Genomic DNA, 20,565 nt, shown 5'->3' with positions numbered 1-20,565 from the left:
TGTGGGTGGGGGAATAATGACTTGTAGATTTTGACTCAGTTCTGGCGAGCAAAATAGATAGAGATTTGGCTCTGCCTGCTGGGTTCCCGCCCAAGCAACTCCTTTTCATTCTCTCCATGGACCCCGCTCCAGAACTCGGCTCGGTTTCTCGCAGTCTGCAGCTTCAGATAACACAATAACCATGTTCCAATGTATTAAACTTTTAACATCCTCAAGATTCAATTAATCTTATCTTTACAACTCCCAATTACAGACACTAATTAAGTGAAAGTCGCATTGTGGACTAGGGATATTACATTAATCATCTGCAGCCTTGGAGCCATAAATTAGTTCTTTCCCAATCCTTTAGTGTTTTCCCAGAAAGAATGGAATGTTTCATTTCCCAAATTTAAGGGACGTTAATCCCACAAAGGAGTTTGGGATCGGGATTAATTTTATCACGTTTATGTAAGTGATAAATGGCCATTTAAAAAGAAAAGCTCTACCGGCTTTACCCAAGACGAATGAAATTGTATTGTTTGATAATTATACGATTTAAGGCACTGTCACCACTTTGGTCAGTGAGTCTTGGGAGCATGTTGCTATACTTATTACTGTTTTTCCTGGGATTTTTTTTTTAATGTTGTCAGTTTAAACCGGCTTAAAGGCTAAATGTTGGAGCACCTTCTGCAGAATTTCCTACTTTTGTCAGCCTTTCTGTGTTTGATTCTGCCCCTCCAGATCATTATGGGGAACTTCACTTTGACTCACTACAAAGCGAGTGTGGGAGGTGGCTTTCCTTGTTACTTCTTGCACTCTGGGTACATTATCCTTGTGGTTTTAGAACTGAGGAGCAGTACCCAGGGGCTGACCTATAGATATATCATATGCACGGTGTACTTCAGAGGTTTTACACACAGCTGGTAGCTCTACCGGGTGATGAGGCTTTCCAACATGTTCGATTCATAGATTGTAAGGGGCCAGAAGGGACCTCGGAAGATCATCAAGTCCAGCCCCCTTTGTACCAAGCAGAAAAGACAACTGGGGTCCAGTGACCCCAGCAAGGTGCCTGTCTGAGACCCTGTTTTCAGCTTCCTAAAAATTTGCCAAGCTAAATCTTTTTAGCAGATGCATGGCAAACAGAACCAAGGAGGTGATACTTCCCCTCTATCGGGCACTGGTCAGACTGCAGTTGGAGTACTGCATGCAGTTTTGGGCTCTGCACTTCAAGAGGGATGTGAATAACCTGGAGAGGGTCCAGAGCAGGGCCACTCACATGGTTAAGGGCTTGCAGGCCAAGCCCTACTAGGAGAGACTAGGGCACCTGGACCTCTTCAGCCTCCGCAAGAGAAGGTTGACAGGTGACCTTGTGGCTACCTACAAATTCATCACGGGGGCGCAGAAGGGAATTGGTGAGGCTCTGCTCACCAAGGCGCCCCTGGAGGTCACAAGAAATAATGGCCATAAACTAGCAGAGAGCAGATTTAGATTGGACATTAGGAGGAACTTCTTCACAGAGTGGCCAAGGTCTGGAATGGGCTCCCAAGGGAGGTGGTGCTCTCCCCTACCCTGGGGGTCTTCAAGAGGAGGTTGGATGGGCATCTGGCTGGGGTCATCTGAACCCAGCACTTCCCTGCCTGTGCAGGGGGTCGGACTCGATGATCTGTTGAGGTCCCTTCTGACCCCAACATCTATGAATCTATGAATTTTTGGCTGCAACTTTCCATGCAGGATATCTGTCTTAAGCATTTTAAGGTAAATTGCAGTCAAAATGGCTTAGCCAAAGTAGGTAGTATTCCTGAGCATTAAGCCATAGGGCATTGTTTTGCCTTAATAAAACCAAATCTGCCTGCCTTTCTTTGAGTAGCTCTTTCGCCTGTGTATTTTGGAGCAAAGACATTTAGCATGTGTGCATATGTCAGAGAGAGACTTCCTGTGAAGAAACCTTCCAGATCTGATCCAAGAAACATAGAAAATGAGGGTTGGGAGGGACCTCAGGAGGTCACATCTAGTCCAAACCCCTCCTCAAAGCTGGACCAGCCCCAACTAGATCGTCCCAGCCAAAGCTTTGTCTTAAAAACCTCCAAGGATGTTACCCACCACCTCTCTGGGTAACACGTTCCAGTATTTTACTACCCTCCTAGTGAGAAGATTGTTCCTAATATCTAACCTAAACTTCCCTTGCTGCAACTTGAGCCCATTGCTCCGTGTTCATCATCTACCCCCACTGGGCACAGTCCAGCTCCATCCTCTTTGCAGCCCCCTGCAGGGAGTTGAAGGCTGCTGTTAAATCCCCTCTCAGTCTTCCCTTCTGCAGACTAAATAAACCCAGGCCCCTCAGTCTGTCCTCATAAGTCATGTCTCCCAGCCCCTGAATCATTTTCATTGCCCTCCGCTGGACTATCCAGCTTGTCTACATCCTTTCTGTAGTGGGGGTCCCAAAACTGGACAGTACTCCAGGTGTGGCCTCACCATTGCAAAGTAGAGGGGAATAATCAGTTCCCTCAATCTGCTGATCCAACTGGAACGAAAAAGTTCAGCTTCTGCTCAGCAGATTACTTTTTGGAATGAACAGTAAAGATCTCCAAAGATTATATCAGCAATGAGTAGTGTATTCTCAAGATGACCAGGAGTTTTCCTGGATTTGCAGCTTGTGGGTCTGGTAGCCTGCGTTTGTCCAGACACTGGAAGTGAGAAGAGGGAAGCAGGTTCTTCTAGGCGCTCACTGTAGACATCCAGGTAGTACGGAGGAGAAAGTTGGTTGCAACAGTAGAGGTCTTGTCTCATTCTGTCCGAAGAAACAAGAGTCACTCTAAGGGGCTAGGGATGATGATGAGTTGGGACAAGGAACTATTTTGTGGGAAGGAGAGGTAGGCTGTTGGTAGGTAGGAAACCTGGGAACTGGTTTAGTGGAGTCAGGGGATTAGGAGGCAGTGGGTGTTTGGTGGAGAGACAGAGATTAGATGAGGATCAGGAAGGGACGACTGGGTTTGCTGAGCAGGATGGGTAGGAGTGGTAGGGACTGGGAATGGCTCAGCAAGTGGAGTGACATTGGGGTGAGAAGCCCAAATACTGGAATGGAGACTGGGATTAGGATGGAAAGTGGGAATGGAGAAGAAACGGTACTGGGATACAGGCAGGCTGGAAGGAAGAGGGTCAAACTTGTGGGGAATGGACAAAAGAGTCTGCCTTAATTAAAATATGTTGCCATCCCCTCCTGAATGGAACCCAAGTTTCCTGACTCCTCATTCTCATACCAACATCTGTGGCACTTTCTGGCAGATTATTTTATTCCCTTTTTATTTCTAGTCCATGCAGAGGCTGGTATTTTGTGCCTGCTTTCATTTAATCTGTTCAAGTGCTAAAGGTCTGACTGGTGGTTCTCTAGGTCCCAGCTCCTGCTGTTGACCCATGTGGATGTTGGTTTGATGCCATATGAGGCCATTTCTATTTTTTATCTTTTTGCTTTTTTGTCACCCCAGGCAGCGGATATGCATGCTGTGTTCAAAGGTTAAAAAGTCACGCCTGAGAAAATTAAAACACCAGAATTAAGGTTGCCTGCATATTAAGTACTTATTTTGTTGCCCTCTGTCTTTTTATTGTATTTTATTTTTCTAGGAGGGAAGATAGACTGTTTGTCCATACCATGGAGAAAGGTCTATTTGTCACTCAATTAGCTTGTGAAGCATGTAGTCCTAGATTATCTTGCCAAAGGAAAAGGCACTTATAACAGATTCATCCTTTTTCATGTTTGGATTTTGTGGGTTTTATAACCCTTGAGATCCCTCAGTAATATCTTGGAAGAAAAACAGGCATGTGAATTATTGGGTTCCTGTCCCATATGTTCTACTGAACTTTTAATGAAGTTGCTTTTGTTTAGTGCCTAGATACTCCTTTGATTAAGGTTGTATAAATATATAGAATAATTTCATCTAGAACTTCTTATCTGTTAAGTTTCAGTGCAACCTCCCGGTCTTATCTTGTACGCGTCTTGTACGCATCTTTCCTAATGAAAAAAAAGTTTAATTCATTCCTCATACTGCTTTACTCCTGGGTTTCCCTGCGCTGCATTACCATATTGCCTCATTAAACATCCTTTTAAAATCTTTCCCTTCTAGCTCATGATTCACTCTGTGTGAAGTCTTCTGATGCTGTAGCACATGAAAATAACACAGAAGAAGACAACCCATTGTGCCAAGCACTCAAGGACTTCAGCTTCTCCAAAATAAAATTTTGGTTTTCTTCCTTGTATTGTAATGAATTTAATTGATACCGTTAACATTTTCCAAAATTTTGGGGTTCTACTTCTAGCTGCCAGCAAATTGTTGGAGTTGTGCTACACTCCCTTCTACCTGCAGTTATTTAAATCTCAGTGACTTGGGTTCTTGTTTTTTTTAAAATTTGTGATGCTGTATTTTTTTTCTGATGCATGTAAATTGTTTCCGTAGGTATGCCATACCCCCGGAGCATGGCAAGCGGCTGGAACGCCTGGCAAAAGGTATGCTCACTTGCCCACTTTGCTCATGTTGCTTCTGTTCAGACAAACGTGGATATGTGTTATGAACACATCCCTGGGATGAGTCGCACCCTTGATTTTTAAATCGATTCATGTAGCATTGAGACAGGCCTGCTTACTATAATTTGCTCTTGCTAGAGGTAGCTGATGAATCTACACTGGGTATATCAGCCCCACAGCCAGAGACCTTGTCATCTTGTCAGCAATGCTGTAAACAGTTGCTGCTGGTACAAGTGGCTTCTCAAAGCCTCCGTCTCCTGACACACCAGGCTAAAATAGATGGAAAAACTTTCATTTTGAGATGTTAAGACCAAACCATGGAGCTGTCCTGGGAATGAATTCAATAAGAGACCCACCATGCCTCTCCGCATGCCATACATGGCTTGTGCCCATCGCAATGACATGAGCTCTACTGATCCCTTTGCTTGGAGGGCCAGCTCCTGGGCCGCTGTGAAGCTTTCCCTCCTCACTCTGCTTTGTGCAGCCTTTGAAAGAGGAAACATTATAATTATTTGTGCTTCCCTCCTTATAAATCTGTTAAAAACAAACAGCATTTGTATTGATTACTGCTGAACATTTTTCATAAAGAAAATGCTTAGAAACTCAATAATGGTGGATACAAGGATCATAATTATGGGAATTCTCTGTTCCCAGTGTATATATTGTCTTTGGGAGTAGTCCTCTTATACTGGGCCTCTGTAGTCTGATTATTTCTCTTGCTTCCCCTTGCCTTATGATTGAACCCTGTTTAGAAGGGAGACGTAGATCCGAGGCCAGTGGAGCAGTGGGACACTCCCTATCCTTTAAGGATCTTTCATATTCTAGAATCATTTTATTCTTTTTGATGAAGCAGACATTTCTCTTCTGAGTTTTCAGGGTGGGGGAAGGAGTCTTCTCTAGCAAAGTGATTATGTAAATGTGCCTGCAGCGTAGAGTCAAAACTCAGTCGTTGCATCACCAGAGCTGGCTCATCCTAACGAGGTCCTGCATCCTTTCAGTTCTTAATAAGCCCTTTCCCACCAATTTCCTCCTGGAAACCTTCTGCTTAATAGCTTAGAAGAGTTTCTCTTCATGCATTGCTCTTCCCAGGACAGTTCATCCAGGTTCCTACCTTTTAGAGCCCATCAAAAAGGGAAAGGTAGGACTGAAAAAAAAATATGTTGGCCAACGTCTTAGTATGCAAAGAAAAAGGGGAGGACCATTGCTGTCGTTTCTGCAACAGTGGTCACAACATTTTTTTAAAGGCTAGCATCTTATCACATTCACCCTGCCTGGCTTGGATGTAGAACATCCTTACTGGCCTCATCCTACTGCTACCCCTGCCTTCTTTGTGATCATGAAGGATTCCTATGAAAGATTTCTCTTGGTGTCGTTCCTGGAATTGTGAAAGCATGTGGATTTGCTCACCGAATCTCAGACTAGTCCCGTAGCAGAATTAACCAGCCAATTTGGCCACCACTTTCATTCTTACTGGATCACAAAAGCATTTTTTTTTTTTTTTTTTGCTCCTGAGCTCTACTTGTTTTCAGATACAAGCCCATCTTCAGCTGCCGAGACCCCCATACGAACACACTTGTTTGGATCCCCTGCCCCTTTCCAGTGTAATCCTAGGGGCTGCAGTATAGTGCCAGCTCTTCAGTGGCAGGGATAAAGTTTGGCACTCCATCACGGGAGGCAACATTAGGATTGTAGGATGGACTTTGGACAGTCCTATGAGGGTACTTGTAAGGTGTGCTTGAGTTGTGCTTAATAGATTGCTGTTTCTGCGCACTTAGAAATGTTAAGACTGCAACGTATGGGGAGCCGTCCCAAGTCAAATCCTTGCTTCAGGACAGTTAACTGAAAACAATGCCTCCCTTTCCAGAGAGGTATACCTTGAGCATCACACTTATAGCAGTCATCATATAGATGACTTACTCTGCGTTCAGTCGAAGATGATGGAAAACAAATATCTGTGACACCTGTAACATTTGGAAAATGTTTCCGTTCTGTTTCTAATTGGATGCTAGCTTCCAAGCTGTACTTGCAATATTAAAATTTCTTGCTGACAATCTAACAGTTTTATTGATCATTACATACTAAATAAAAGCCAATCCATGGGTCAAGATTAGTTTACACTGATAGGAATGATAGTCCCAGGTTAAGGTCACATTGGCCTTGTGATCACTAGTGACATTTACATTAATAGAAGTAGCAAATTATTGCCTTGGAAGGTAGCCTGTCCAGGCTGTTTCAGATCCACCTAACTGAGTTTAGGAGTCACGTTTTCTGAAAACTATCATTTCAGTCATCAAAAAGGCCAATACATCTAGATAATATCTCTAAATTTTAGAGAACCTGAACTCTTTCACCAGGTTATAACAGCTTAAGGAATCTTTCTGAAATCTCGTGCCATTTTGTAACTAACTCTACCTGATGTCAGTATTGGGACTTGTTAATATTGGGCAATGCAACAACCACTCACAAATTGCTAATGAGCTGATCCGTATTTTGAGATTTGTCTTCTCCCCTGTTGCTTTGCTTTCAGCTTGATTAGGGAGGCACAGGACAGGTCCTCTTCACACACTAAAATGGAACAGGGTCACTTTTTAAGCATTTCCCCCCCAACCCTATGCATCAGCTAACTATTATATAGATGTTCAGCACAGTGAAATGAGTTTGCGATTAATGTGGAAAATGAATAGCTGAGCTATAAATGGGCTTGCTGGGAGAGTTTTGGAGCCCATGGAGAGAACGTTAATGTGTTGCCACGTTATTGGTGCTAATCACTTAAAATGTGCTCCTTTATTAGTAGCTTTAATGAGAGCCACTTAAACTGTGCATTAAAAAGAGGAACTGCAGAGAGGGACGACAAACTGGGTGGCAGGCAGTCATAATTCTAATTGAAATGCTTTTAGTACAAAAAGGTAGCCAGAATCCAGTAATTCTTTGCACTTTCTAAAGCCTCCCCCTTATATCCCATCAATTGGCTTTGTTTCTAAGGCTGTTTTTTTTTTCCACAAATGCTTGTGGGATATTTTTTCTTCAACCCTCAATTTTGATTTTATTTAATCAGGTACCAAAAAATGGTCAGTGTTGTCTGGAACAGGACTGTGGGGTTGAAAGCCCAGGCAGGTGAAAGGTAGGAGACAAGGGAGGGTGAGAGCCTTTATGTGGGTTTAGGTTAGTATCCCAAGACTTCCATAAGAGCTCGGGGCTCCCAGGTTTTGCACACGTGTAGGAACGCTGTCTCTTCCTTAAAGGCAGTAGATGGTTTAAGATGAACGGATGAAGCATATTAGGAATGGTGGCTGATCTATAGCTAATCTGTATGCATACCTTTTACCTTTAGGTTTAAAATTGTGGATTTTTGGTATTCTGTTTCAGTTTTTTGGGGGTGGTTGTTTTGTTGTTTGTTTGTTTTTTTACCCCAATCCTAGGCATCATGAATTAATGGACTTCATATTGCTAGTTTTGTGTCTAGTGGCACTGTTCTTTCTGATGGTGAGAGAATCTGTCCAACTCAGACCAGACTCATGGCATGCAGCCAAGCCATAGGGACCTTTTACCTTTGTAAACAGCAAAAAGTCCCTGTGCATTGTCCCTTGTTTTAGATGGTGGTGGGGTAAATATATACTTTTTTTTCCCCTTTTGTGTTTTTCACCAACTGAAACTAAAAACAGTGGAATGCCTGCCCATACTTTGATGGTGCATTAGGCTAGCACAGGTAAGGCATGCCTGCTTTCATAGCCACTGGTGTACAAGAAATTCTGAGACTAGTGTTGCATCCTACCACCTTCAGATCTCCAGGGAAAATTGCTGTGTACCCATTGAGTAAACTGGCACCCATTTTTGGTACGAGGCTTGGACTTGCATTTCTGGATCCATAGGGAGACATCTTAACTGCTCTCCCAGGCGTGCCTCTTGGTTGAAAATACTCATTTGTAATTTTTACCCTCCTCCTCACTGCTACCTCACTCTGTGTGTGGTGGAGGAAGGTAGTAGGAGATAAGGACCAGTACAAGGCACCTTGACCTAGGCTCTGTAGACACTGTGCTGCTTTATTTTGCTCAGAGTAACATGGATGCCCACCAGTGAGTGCATAGGCAGGGCAGAGCAGCGTGCAGAGTAGGCTGCCTACTGTTAAGCTTTGTAAGTCTTCTCGGTTCCTGGCTGCAGTACAGAAGGCAGAAGAAAAATGTTCCGGGATTAGAGCACTAACCCCTGGCACCTGGGAGACCTGGATGCAGTTTCCATCTTGTGCAAGCTTGAGCAAATCACTTAGCCTCTCCCTGCCTCGGTTCTCTATCCATGTCAGGTAGATAAATACATTAAAAAAAATGCAGGCTACTTGGATACCCCAGTGACTACCTGTGAGTACTATAGATAATTTGTGAGTGAGGATGAACATCCGTGCTTGGTCTTGAGGCACTGTATCATTGGGAATGGAAGTTCAGGGAAGAAGGCAGTGTTTTGTGAGAACCCCTGGGAGATTTGTAAGGCAGACCTTATTGTCAAGACCAAAGATAGCTTGCTGCGACTGAAATATGGGTCTTGGGCCAGGAAGATGGTGGATGCGGGTAGAAAAGATGTCTGATGGTGAAATCCTAAAGTCCCTGATTTTGCACCTGTGGGAAACATTGCAATGCCAGCAGCATTACCCGAGGCAAAGTGCCTCGTGTACCTCCTTTTTTGTAGTGCTGGGGAATGGCCAGGAGAGAGATCCATCTGTTATCAGAGATGTCTAACACGTGACCCTGTGTCAAAAACAACTGTGGATCTTTGTCATTGTCACCATCTTGTAGGCAACACAAGCAAGATAATCAGCATGCCCAACCTTGCCGTTTTGTTTTCACCTTATGTAAAATATTCAGGCATACTAACGTTCTGCTGGCTCATTTTGATGGTGGATCGGTGTTTCCTGCTTGGTGAATCTGTCTGTGCTGACGTTCATTTCTTCTGAATACCTCTGCAGGATTTTTCCCAGGAAGCTCTCAGGGATGTGATGCCTTTCTCCGTCACAAGATGACCCTCATTTCACCCTCCATCTTGAAGAAATATGGCATCCCGTTTGACCGGGTATGTACAGAGGGCATTTCAGGGATATGTTAGTTGGCTAAGAACTGGGGCTGCTGCTTCTGTTGGAAGGAAACCATTTTGGGATGGACATGCTGGGGAAGAGAATGCTTCGCTTTGCAATATAAAAACGCGCTGTCCATTTAAACCAGGTGATTGTTTAAAAATTAAAGATTCACCGCTTGGCTAAGGCAATCCCTATAAAGTGCTTCCAATAGTGAAATTTTGCATTTGAACTGCCTTCTGCATTCAGCTAACCTAAACCTAAGCCTTGTTAACCTGTGAATTGAGGAGTATTCTGTTTTACTGGGGGGGAAGGGGAACAACAATTCTGTGGCCTCCCCAGTGGTGGGCAGTAAATGTTAGTGGTAGTTTTGGGAATCCCATTTCTGAATTTCCCTGCTCTAAACAGAGCTCTAGAGCTAGAGACAGAAATTACCTCTCACATCACCAGACTTTTTGGTTTAAATGAAGCTTTGTCAATAAGATGATGCGACTCCCCCCTATCTTCTGGTCCGAACTAAGGCTGGGAAGTAATTGCAGAACACTTGCCCTGAGTCCTGTACTTTTAGGTGTGAGATTAATTACACGGTTTTTTGCTACCACTCCACCCAAGGTGATTAGGATCTTTGTTGAATCAATCTTATCACTTCTGCCACTGGTTGTTAGTCCCGCACATAGCACTTATCTGTGGTCAGATGGCGTTAGTACAGGGTCTGAAGCAATGGCCAATGGCGGGGTGCAGGGCTGGGGAAATAGCTGAAGGGTACAAGAATAGGAAGAGCTAGAAATTAATAGAGGAAAAGTGACTGTCCTTTCTCATTACCTTTTACATGCCCATTTGTGATTGGTATTGCCAGTGCATTTTCCCCGAGATACGAATGCCTACTTCCTGATCATTCTCAAAGTAGGGATTTGTTAGAGTTTGGGTGCCTGAGACAAGGCACGGACCAGAATTGAAGGGCTTCATCTTCCTTTGAGATGGAATTGAATGCTTTCTCTTTTTTTAGAAATAAAAGATTCTGGTGCTCTGTGTCAAGACTATGAATTCATTCAATTTACTGCTCCAGAAGCTGCTTCATTTTTCCTAGTGAAGGCTGCGATGAAGGAAATGTGAAGTGCCATCATCTGACTTTTCAGATCAGCTTACTGTCAGTGCAGTGGAGACTTGTGAGAAGCCGTGTGGTGCTTGTGGCTCAGTATCAGCACCCAGACTGGGCCCATTTTTCACATGATGGTTGATCACTGTACTATAAGGGACAGTAAGCGGAGTTTGTTTTTTTTTTTACATTTCCACTCATGGAGCCTAATGTTCAAGTATGAACAGGCACATATCTGCTTTACACAGTTAAGAAACTCCATTAAAGAAGTACAGATATGGGTTTTGTAGTCCCTTAGTATGCCCATGGTGAGAATTCACTCTCTTGTGTAAAGGATTTCTCCATGACATTTTTTTTCCATTTTCCATTGGCCCAACTCTGTAACTAGTGTCTCATGCTACCCTAAAGACTTTGAATTTTGGAGTCCCAGGTCAAGAGGAACATGAGCTGATTCAAACCTAAAGATAGGTCACTGCTTTATCTCAGAAGGATGATGAAAATGAAAAAGCAGGAACCTCTACTATATTTTTTACATTATTCTATTAAGAGGAGTTTGTTACTTGTCACTCTTTCCTCCTACAGAGTGTGAGAAGCAGCAAATAGGGAGATAATTTCATTCAGGCAGCCTATTAAGGCATCATTTTACCTCTCATGAAGGCCATGGTAAAGTAGATAAAAGTCTTCTATAAGACTTGAATTGGTTGCATATACCAAGCATTGCTATTTTCTTCCTTCCAAGTAGCTGTTGTAATGTTCTTGCTTTTCCTTTTGCTTGCTGGTCTGAGCAAAAGTTTACATTGACTGCTGATTGGAAACTGAATAGCTTCTGATCAGTAATGTAGCAAATTTCTACTTCTCTTCTCGGAAAAGATTTGTAAAAAGGGCAGTAAAGGAAGGATTTTTCACAACTGATCCCAAGAAGGTTTTATTGAACAGTGTCGGTTGCGGGGTAACTTGTAAAATGTTTTACAGTAGGGCCTCTCCAATGTGCTGCTTGCTGAGGAGTCTGTTCTAGCTTCCTAGACGGTTTTTTCCCCTTATGGATCTTTTGATTTGTGAAGCAAAGGAAATGTGCAAGTGTGTTGAGTATGAAAGATGTGTGTGTGTGCGCACACAATATTATGAACACCAGGTGTCATGGGGGCTGTGTTTTCTGACAGTCCTCAGAGTCAGTCTTAGTTGGTCACTGCATTTATTGAAAGCCAAGAGGGACCCAAATGATTATAAAGGAAGAAATCCTTTTAAGAGCGAACTCTCTCTTTTAAAGGAGAGGGGATTATTAACATTCGGGGGGGCGAGTATGACTGGGAAGCCTGACTGCAAGAAAGCAGAAGGGATGTGCTTTCATGAGAGCTTCCCTCTTCCTCTGTGCCTGTTTGAGGTGCTCACTTAAAAACCTTTTAATAGTGAGGCGAGGGAAAGCAGGAAGACTTCCCTAGTCTGAGCAACCAACCGCTGGAAAAATCCTAACCTGGAATAACAGCTTCTGGAGCAAGCGCATCAGTGTTCAGGGAAAGACTAATGCCCTCCTCCTTGTGGGAATTCAGGTAGGGTCCCTTCATCTAAATTCCTGGCAGATTTCAAAGAAGTTAATCCACACACGTTTATAAATCTCTGTAGTGGTATTTACTTCTGCAGAATAAAAGCAGATCGATACCAGAGCTTTTTAATAATTAAAAATGTGTATTTCTGTAATCCCCCATTGATTTCTCCATTTATTCTTCACGAGCTTGCAGAAGTCAGTAAATTCAGGCCTTTCTCCATGAGTGGCAGTTTGTGCTGGCTTTCCCTCAATAGTTATTACTTTTCTACATGGCCTATCCATCATCCTGAGCGCTCCTTCATTTATTGTAGGGATAATGTTGACAGCAGTGACATGGAGGATGTACACTGTGGGCTGGAAATGAAGACACCAGGATGTAGATTTTCTGACAGGAACATAATCTTTCCATCTTCTTAACTTAACGATCTGCAGCTCTGCTTTGATTTATGAAGGGGCTGGGTGGGATGGTGTTCTGTGGAGCTGAGTAAGGATCGGCCTTGAGCACCTGCATGGGTGGATCTCGAATTTTGAGAAGGGGGATGCTGATGGTATGGAGCATCATCGTGCATAACATGACTCTTTTCTTCAGTTGAAAGAGGAACTGGAAACTTTACTAATGCTCTAGGAGCCTAGCACTATATAAGATCAAAGCAAAACCAACTATAACTTTATTGGATTCTGCACTGATTTGTTAGATAATATATTAAATTTAAAAATCACAAGAAATTAGACAAAAGTGGTCAACATTGTCAAGTATTGTGTCATTAGTCCTGTAGGTGTTATAGTTAAATGTGCAGCTCTTATTCAGAATGGTAAAACAAAATCTAGCCTTCTTGAGCATCTTGACACTGCTTTCAAACAGCCTGACCTGAGAGCAGCTGTGAGGCATGTACCCCCTAGCCGAGTAGCGAGCTTGGGTGCTTGCAGACTGGGAGGGCCTGGGTGGGACTTGTCAGGGAGACTGGATAAGCATGTCCGTAAAACCAATTTCCTCCTGTCTCTTTTGGGTGTCTGCTGCATGTATGTGTTGTGGTTTAAGCCTGGAGATTTAACAGTTCTTGCTTTAAAAAAGAAGTTTGCCTTGTTCATAGAGGCAACCTGAAAGAGGTTTTTTTGAGCAGGACTTTACTGAACAAGACTTGAGGAAAGGGATGATCCTTTGACCCCAGCTGACTTCCTGCCCCTGGGGCAGGGGGCAAGACTCGATGATCTTCCGAGGTCCCTTCCAGCCCGAATGTCTATGAAATCTATTAAATCCATAATGGGAAACTTGTAACAAAAAATGGACTCGTGCCCTTGGCTAGCTTTCCATGCCTGGCTGAGTTTGTTGTAGAGCTTTTCTGACTCACTTATATATTTTTTTTTAAACTCTTCTGTTTATAGTTCTTATGTTTGGAAGTTGTGTGGAAACCTACATGAATTCTCTAAAAGTCAAATTTCTTTTTAACTTTCCACCTCTTACTGTCTAGACATATTTTCAAGTTATGGATGACTGTTTCTAAAATCCCATTTTAGGTTCTTAAACCATTTTGTTGAGACTTCCCCCTGGTAGGAAATAATCCCAAGTGTTGCTGCTTCCCATGCAACTACCTCTGCAGTATAGGATCTGTCAACACTTCTAGTACTAAAAAGGCGGGGTCAGGTCAAATTTTGACTCTTTCCCATTTAGGAAAATGAAGATGATACCACCTTCCTAAGGGTGTGTGTAGAAGAGTTCATGTACAAGCACTAGATTGATGACAAATAACTTTATAATCAATGCTGTATGTAAGCAACAGTAATTTTGAGTGACTTTTGAGATGACAGCTCTAGTCAGAAGTTTTCTGTGACTGAAGATCCAGTAATCTCCTTAAATCAGTAATATATATGTATATACATATGTGTGTGTGTATGTTTATGGGTGTGTGTGTGTGTGTGTGTGTATGAAATTACAACAAAATAAACATGCACAAGTAGACAAATAGTGGAATATCATTTTTAGTATTGTCTGTCCTGTTCTGGACATGCAAATACAAGCTTGGGGAGGGCTGGCTGGACGATATAGTGAACTAGTTTAAAATCAGGATGCATGAAGGCTGAGTACTGAGTCAAAGAACCCAAGGCTGAACTGATTCAATCTTCACAGGTTAGTCTAAGCTGTGTAGACTGAACTGATAAGCAAGTGAACAGACATTCACTTTTGATTCCAGAAATGCAGTCACATGTCTGCAGTGGCCCAGGCCAGAAGCCAGGGGACGCTAGAGCATACCTCCCTGCTCTGCTGGAGCAGACAGCTTGGACCAAGGCTAGCCTGCCCACCCTGCAAGGGAGGGTTTGCAGGGAAGATGCAAATCATCCTGGGATGCTGGGGGGCTGTGAGTTAATTTGAATCTGGAGGGGATCTGGGGCAGAAGTTCAAAAAACAGATTTAACCTAAATCAGTTAAGTCTGATACTGCATCCATCCAGGATTATTGTAAAGTGGTTTTGGCCATTTTTAAAGTGGTTTATGTGCACTGAACTTTGTTGTGCTGCAGATCTGAACCCGTTTCCAATCACTTTATGTGTAATTGCTGTCCCTAGCCAAAATGTTGCTTTCATGTGGGGGTGAACACACAATACACGGGTTATAGTCAGGAAGAAAATCCCATTTGGGTGGCCCTGCTGACTTGTCTGCCCTTAACCTAATTGCTCATTTTTCAGGAACTCTTCAGAACATTAGAGATACAAAAAGCCCTGTTTTTGTCATTTAACCCTTTGGTCACAGTGATTAAACTGCTTAAGGTGACAAGGGTTCCTGTCTCTGTCTGCTGCTATCCATTACTAAACAACTTCTTAATAGAAATACTTTTTATTGAAATGATTTTAAAGGATATTAAATCAGTACTCCAGTTGTCTCTTCTACCAGTACTCAAGAGTTGTCTTTTCCCCTTTTTAAAGATTAACTATTTATTAGCCTGTATGATGACACTGTGAAAGAGGCTCTTTTCTTCTGATCCTTCTGGAGAACCTTGCTCAGCGAAATTTCCTAGGGCTTCGTGCAGTTTATCTCCATTATGTTTGCTTCTCCTATGCCACTAGATAACACAGGGAGTAGTATCATAGGGTTTTTTAAATCCTTTTTTCACCCCCCCACCATTTTTTGCTTCCAGATCACTCAAGAAGCCGGAGAATTTATGATCACGTTTCCTTATGGCTACCACGCTGGATTCAATCATGGCTTCAACTGTGCAGAGTCCACCAATTTTGCCACACTGAGGTGGATCGACTATGGGAAAATGGCTACTCAGGTAGGTGTCTCTGTTTGGAGGAGCAGGTTCCTAATTCCTTCTAGGTGACGAAAGGCAAATAAATGAACAGGCCTGCAAACACAAATATAAGGATGAAAATAGTATCCCGCAAAGAATATGCACTTTCCAGGGTTTTATGCCCATTTGATGGGGATTGTCATTCTACTCCGTCTTCTTACCTGTAAGGTGTTTATTGCATATTATTGGGAGGGTTGCTTTAGTATGCAGAGAGAGGTTGATGTGATGTTTTAGTAGCTGGGGTGAAGCAGAAATCTACCACCTTACTTAAGTACTGCAGGGAATGAATTACCCCTGAGTAACCAGTATTTTACTCCTCTGTACTCAACTGGAAAAAAAAAAAAAAGTTGAAAGGTGAAGTCATGCAGCTGTTGGAAACTTGACAAAAATGTGCAAGTGACCTGCAAATAATTGATTTTTTAATTTTTTTTTATTATTTTTTTTTTTTTTTTGCAATGTGAGAAACTTTGTTCAGGTCTCAATTGCTGGGAGAGGCGAGGGAACCATTTGCTTCCCTGCATACAGCACCTTTCAGTTTCTGGGACGAACCTTCGTAAGAGGGCTTCAGTCAGAGACCCTTTTCTGTGCAACATGTTTCCTTTGACAGCTCAGTAGTCAGAGCTGTTCCTTTTGACAGCTCACCGGAGCTGTTGGCCTTCAAGGCAGAATGCATGCTTCATTTGTTTTGTCACTTTTTTATTTGCATCTACATCAGTGGCAGTGAGGAGAGAGCTTCCAAGTTAATGAGTGGATCTAGTCAACAGCAAAGGTATTTTGCATGTCTTGCCCTTGAAGGGGTGGTAAGTCAAGTCATTGGGTTTGCACAGAAAGCCATGTGCAAGTGCTGAAGTATAGAGCTAGATTGCACTTCTGGTCTTTTTTTAGTGATGGTCCATTTTTCCTGCATGTTGCGAGAGCGGATGAATATTTACACAGGTAACAGCAGTTTAGTGTGTGGTACTGTCCAAGCAATGCTAAATTGACTTGGAGAAGGACTTCATTTCTGCCATAGAGTGACATCGCCTTCAAAGTCTGAAATGGGCTATACCTGAACACTGATTTTCATAATGAGCTCGACTGCTTTGGTCCCTGGATCGAGGCACTGAGATGCATACAGATTCAGTAGTGGCTTGTGTTGTGCGTGTATGGAGTAGATAGTTGATCATGAAGTTTTTTTACCCTCCCTTCACAGCCTTGGGGATATTTATGTTCCTGACTTTTCATCTTCAAGCTGTAGTCCTTTCAGCTCTCTTCTTCCCAGCCAACCCAGGATATCCTGGACATGATTTTAGTCGCTGCTAATCATTGATGGTCATTAATCAATGTGAATGGCTGCTGCTTCAGTGATGTGAGGCACTTCCTTCTGCTCCTGAGAGGCTGCATGTGTTTGTCCTAGTTTCCATTTCTTGCTTGGCTGTCGAGGAACTTGTGGAATCCCAGAAACTACGGTGACTTGAAGAAAAGTTACTCTTCATCTTCCTGCCTCTTTCTTTCAAGTTCTCAATTTTTAATGGATCAATACAGTCTGTCCAGCTAGGAGAGGGAGATGCTTGTAACTAATGACACCCTGCAGAGGCTCTTCTCTCTGCTACATCCTCATCCTCCTTGCTCAGTGTTCTGTGACATTGCCTAGGTAGGCACAGGCAGACTGGCTGCGACTATCAAATGCCATCATCTTCAGTGTCTGAGCAGCTCATCCCATAGAAAGGTGCCCATCCCTTCAGGCTGCTGAAAGGTGAAGTGCCTGCCTCATTTATTTTTCCAGTAATTTGCAGCGCATGGTCTCGGGGGATCTGTTATTAGCTGACAAATGTGACATTTGAACTCTATACTTGTTCTAAAATAAATTCCCCTTACCTCCGCGAACATACATCTTGGCAGTATTTTTTATTGACAGTTTGGAGGAAATGTGAGGCTGCTTGATGGGAATTCCATCGTGCGCCGCTGTAGCTCGGAGCATGAACAGAATTCATCAGCCAGCGCTGTCTTGCCTTGTCACATGTTGTAGTCGCAACCTGCTTCCCTCCTTGAGCTCAAGTCTGCTTTGACTTTTGTAGAAGGGCTGGTGCGAGTGAGGCTGTAGATCTAGACAGTCATTCAGATTAGACTGATTTTTTTCGATTCTGGGGTAAGGCACTAGAGATTAGGGGCTTTAGCCAAGAGCTGTAGTAATTATTTCCAAGCACGTGCGCCATAATAGAACAAGTGTCTCCAGATAGGGCTGGCGCCGACTTCTTCAGAAGGAGACTTAAAGCTATTATACTATGCTTGACTAGGGAATCATAAACCATGGAGAAAAACTTCTACTTAACTTCCAACTGGTTTTAGGCCGTGTGCAGGAAACGGAACCTCTTTCCAATACATTTTTATTAATTTTTCAAGGTCTGATGGCCCAGGGTCCACAAAAGTATATGCTAGGGCAGTGGTTCTCAAACTTTTTTTCGCAGATCACTTGAAAATTGCTGAGGGCCTCGGCAGACCACTGAACAATATTTTTTTTTGTTCTACAAATCAAAGCACACAACTCATATTTGAATATCAGTAGTCTTACCTTACAAGTACGGGTATTATCGATTGCTCTGCAACCTTTCTGCGGACCGCCCGAATGGAGCTCGTGGACCACAGTTTGAGAAGCTCTGTGCTAGGGAGTTGCAGGGCTGGTCGCAGCCATGTCGTTTTTAGTTGCTTTCTTCCCTGATGTTGGCTAGACCATAGCCAGTTCCTTTGAAGTTGAACTTCAATTTTTTCATCTTAATTTTTTTGAAATGCCATTAAATTAAACTAACTTCTGCTGAAATCAAAACTAAGTGGATCCTGTCGATGCAAAGCCGTTTTAAGGACCATGGAATTTGTAGCCGTAGTAGCTGTTCTGGCTTGGAACATCTTTGGTGCCTGAGCATGGATTGAGTAACATCTGGCTAATATGCTAGAGAGGCAGCATCAATTCCTGTATAATTTAAAATTTAATTAAAAAAAAAAAGTGGGGGGAAGCAGGCATCCGTTATGGATTGAAAGAAAAATTCTGATTTTTTTTTTTTTTGCAGTGCTTTCTGGCTGAGTCACCAAGCTAGAATGATAGCTGGAGTAAGTGACTTCATCTCTAACCTCACGTATGCTAAGCTTCTTGAAATTCTCACCATTGCAACTCCATTGGTAGCAGAGAGGGTGAGGGACTAGTGTGAACAGGCTGTTAAACATTGTGCCTTTGTGTTGTCAAGACCTGCTCTGGGTAGGGTTAGGAAAGAGTGGTGAAAGTGCCTTCTGCCAGCCTACTCCAGTGGTCCTACAACCGCTGTGCAATTTCAAGAAAAAGATCCTTGTAAATACCTTGCCAATTGGGCATAAATTCCAAGCTATTAATGATAACAATTTTGATATTAGTGATGACTAACCAAAAAATGACCTTTATAAGGGAAGAAAAGATGAACGATACTTTTATGCAGCTACCTCTGCTTCCTGCTTCTCCCCCTTTCAAATATCTGACCCCTGCCAAGGTGTGCTGCAGGGTAAGTAAGGGGCAGGGTGGACCCCAGAAGTCTGAGATCCCATTTTGAAGATAAAGGAGCCGTCGGAAAAGCATAAAACCACAAGAGGTCTTAAATGAGCTTCGTCAGCTTCCGACTTAAAAATGGCCAAGCAAATTTGATACAAGCTCAGTTCATATCTGTGGTGACCTTGCATGGCAAGTTTGTCTGTAGCAAATTGCCATGGAGTTATGAAACACCCCCCCACCAAAAAAAAAATGGGGGTTTATCATGCAGATTTTGACAGACCCTTAACTACAGTGGGTGCCAGCAGGCACCACTCTAATATTAAAAGCAATTTTGGGCTCATCCATGTGTTCACAAACAAGTGACATTTGGGAAGTGCAGTTTTAGATTGAGCCTCCTTGCTTACGTTGTTAGGCGGCGTAGCGTGAAATTACTGAACAAGCAACATGGAGAGCTCCGAGCAAATCTGGGGAGAGAAAGTTGAAGTGTGGAAGGAGATGCCCAATTTATTTCCAGTCCACGCAGTGACTCTTCTCTGTTTGTAGGTTTCCAGCTAATGCCAAAACTGGGATTTGCACACATGTTCATTAACCCTTTGGTACCTTGGTGGGAGATTTTAGATGAGGTGCGAGGGCTCTGCTTAGATAAGGGCAGAAGGTTCATTTGAATCTCATTTTAAGATATGAAATATCAGATGGCTGTGCTTTATGTAAACTCACATTGTCTGAACTCTTCCTGAAGAAAGGAAAGTCCTGGATGATGCGATTTTGGTCAGTGCAGTTTTTTTAATGGACCAAATCAGCTATGTTGACTCTTCAGGTCAGTCAACCGGAATAATTTTTTCCATCTGTAGTGGAGTAATTTTTTCCTGAATTCACTATCACTGTTCAGGAATCCTGGACCGAATCGCATTCTGGAAGTACAGAATAATACTCGAGCAACACCAGGCTCTGCCTGTTGGTTTCATCGCCTTTCCTCCGGTTGCCAGCACGCCAGACTTTTGCTCCTACTGCTGCACAAGAGCCTGGTAACAGCTTGGTTTTCACAGCAGGCCGGTTGACTCGTGCCCTTCGTTTTGTTCTGTTCTGCAACACAATTTCTGCCGTTCGTAGCTGTGGGTGGATGGAAAGATGTTAAGGAGCAATTTGAGGAAGGAGTTAATATTCCATTGTGAAGGGCAACCTCAGAAAAACCTGGATACAGCAGCGCTAGCTGCCTGCCAGGCGGACAGAATGGGCTGACAACTACAGCGAGCCCTGCCTGGCCTCCAGAAATTCATTATATCCAAAAATCGAGTTTAATGATCAGTTTACAATTACAGCGCAACCAGTTCCTAGCAGAACACGCATCAGCACTAACAGAAAATCAGCAGTGGCTGCAAAGTTATGCGGATTACTAATGATGGCTGAATGGACCTTGCAGCTCTGTAAACCTGTGCCGGAAAATACTTTGTACAAAAAGCTGGTTAAAGGTGGCAGGCACTTGAGTAAATAGCTGGGTGTCCTGTTACAGCATGAGGCTTTTAAGAACCTAGAAGAGATTAATTTTGTAAGAGGTGCTTATGGGAAATGCTGTCAGCGAATAGTGGAAACGTG

At 43.1% G+C, this 20,565-nt stretch overlaps 1 protein-coding gene across 2 annotated transcripts in view; it reads left to right on the top strand.

Annotated features, from left to right (window-relative positions):
- Window positions 1-20,565, top strand: part of KDM4B (lysine demethylase 4B) — a 152,370-nt gene that overhangs the window by 55,912 nt on the left and 75,893 nt on the right. For both annotated transcript variants that reach the window (XM_090028106.1, XM_090028105.1), the window contains exons 6-8: window positions 4,428-4,477; window positions 9,450-9,553; window positions 15,324-15,461. In XM_090028106.1, the coding sequence (XP_089884232.1) occupies window positions 4,428-4,477; window positions 9,450-9,553; window positions 15,324-15,461 (292 nt within the window). The remainder of the gene's footprint in view (window positions 1-4,427; window positions 4,478-9,449; window positions 9,554-15,323; window positions 15,462-20,565) is intronic.

The sequence above is a fragment of the Crocodylus siamensis genome, chromosome 14 (assembly GCF_052110815.1).
Source record: "Crocodylus siamensis isolate JL-2025a chromosome 14, ASM5211081v1, whole genome shotgun sequence".
Lineage (NCBI taxonomy): Eukaryota > Metazoa > Chordata > Crocodylia > Crocodylidae > Crocodylus > Crocodylus siamensis.
Note: the sequence above shows the minus strand (reverse complement) of the source record. Positions and strands in the feature narration are given on the sequence as shown.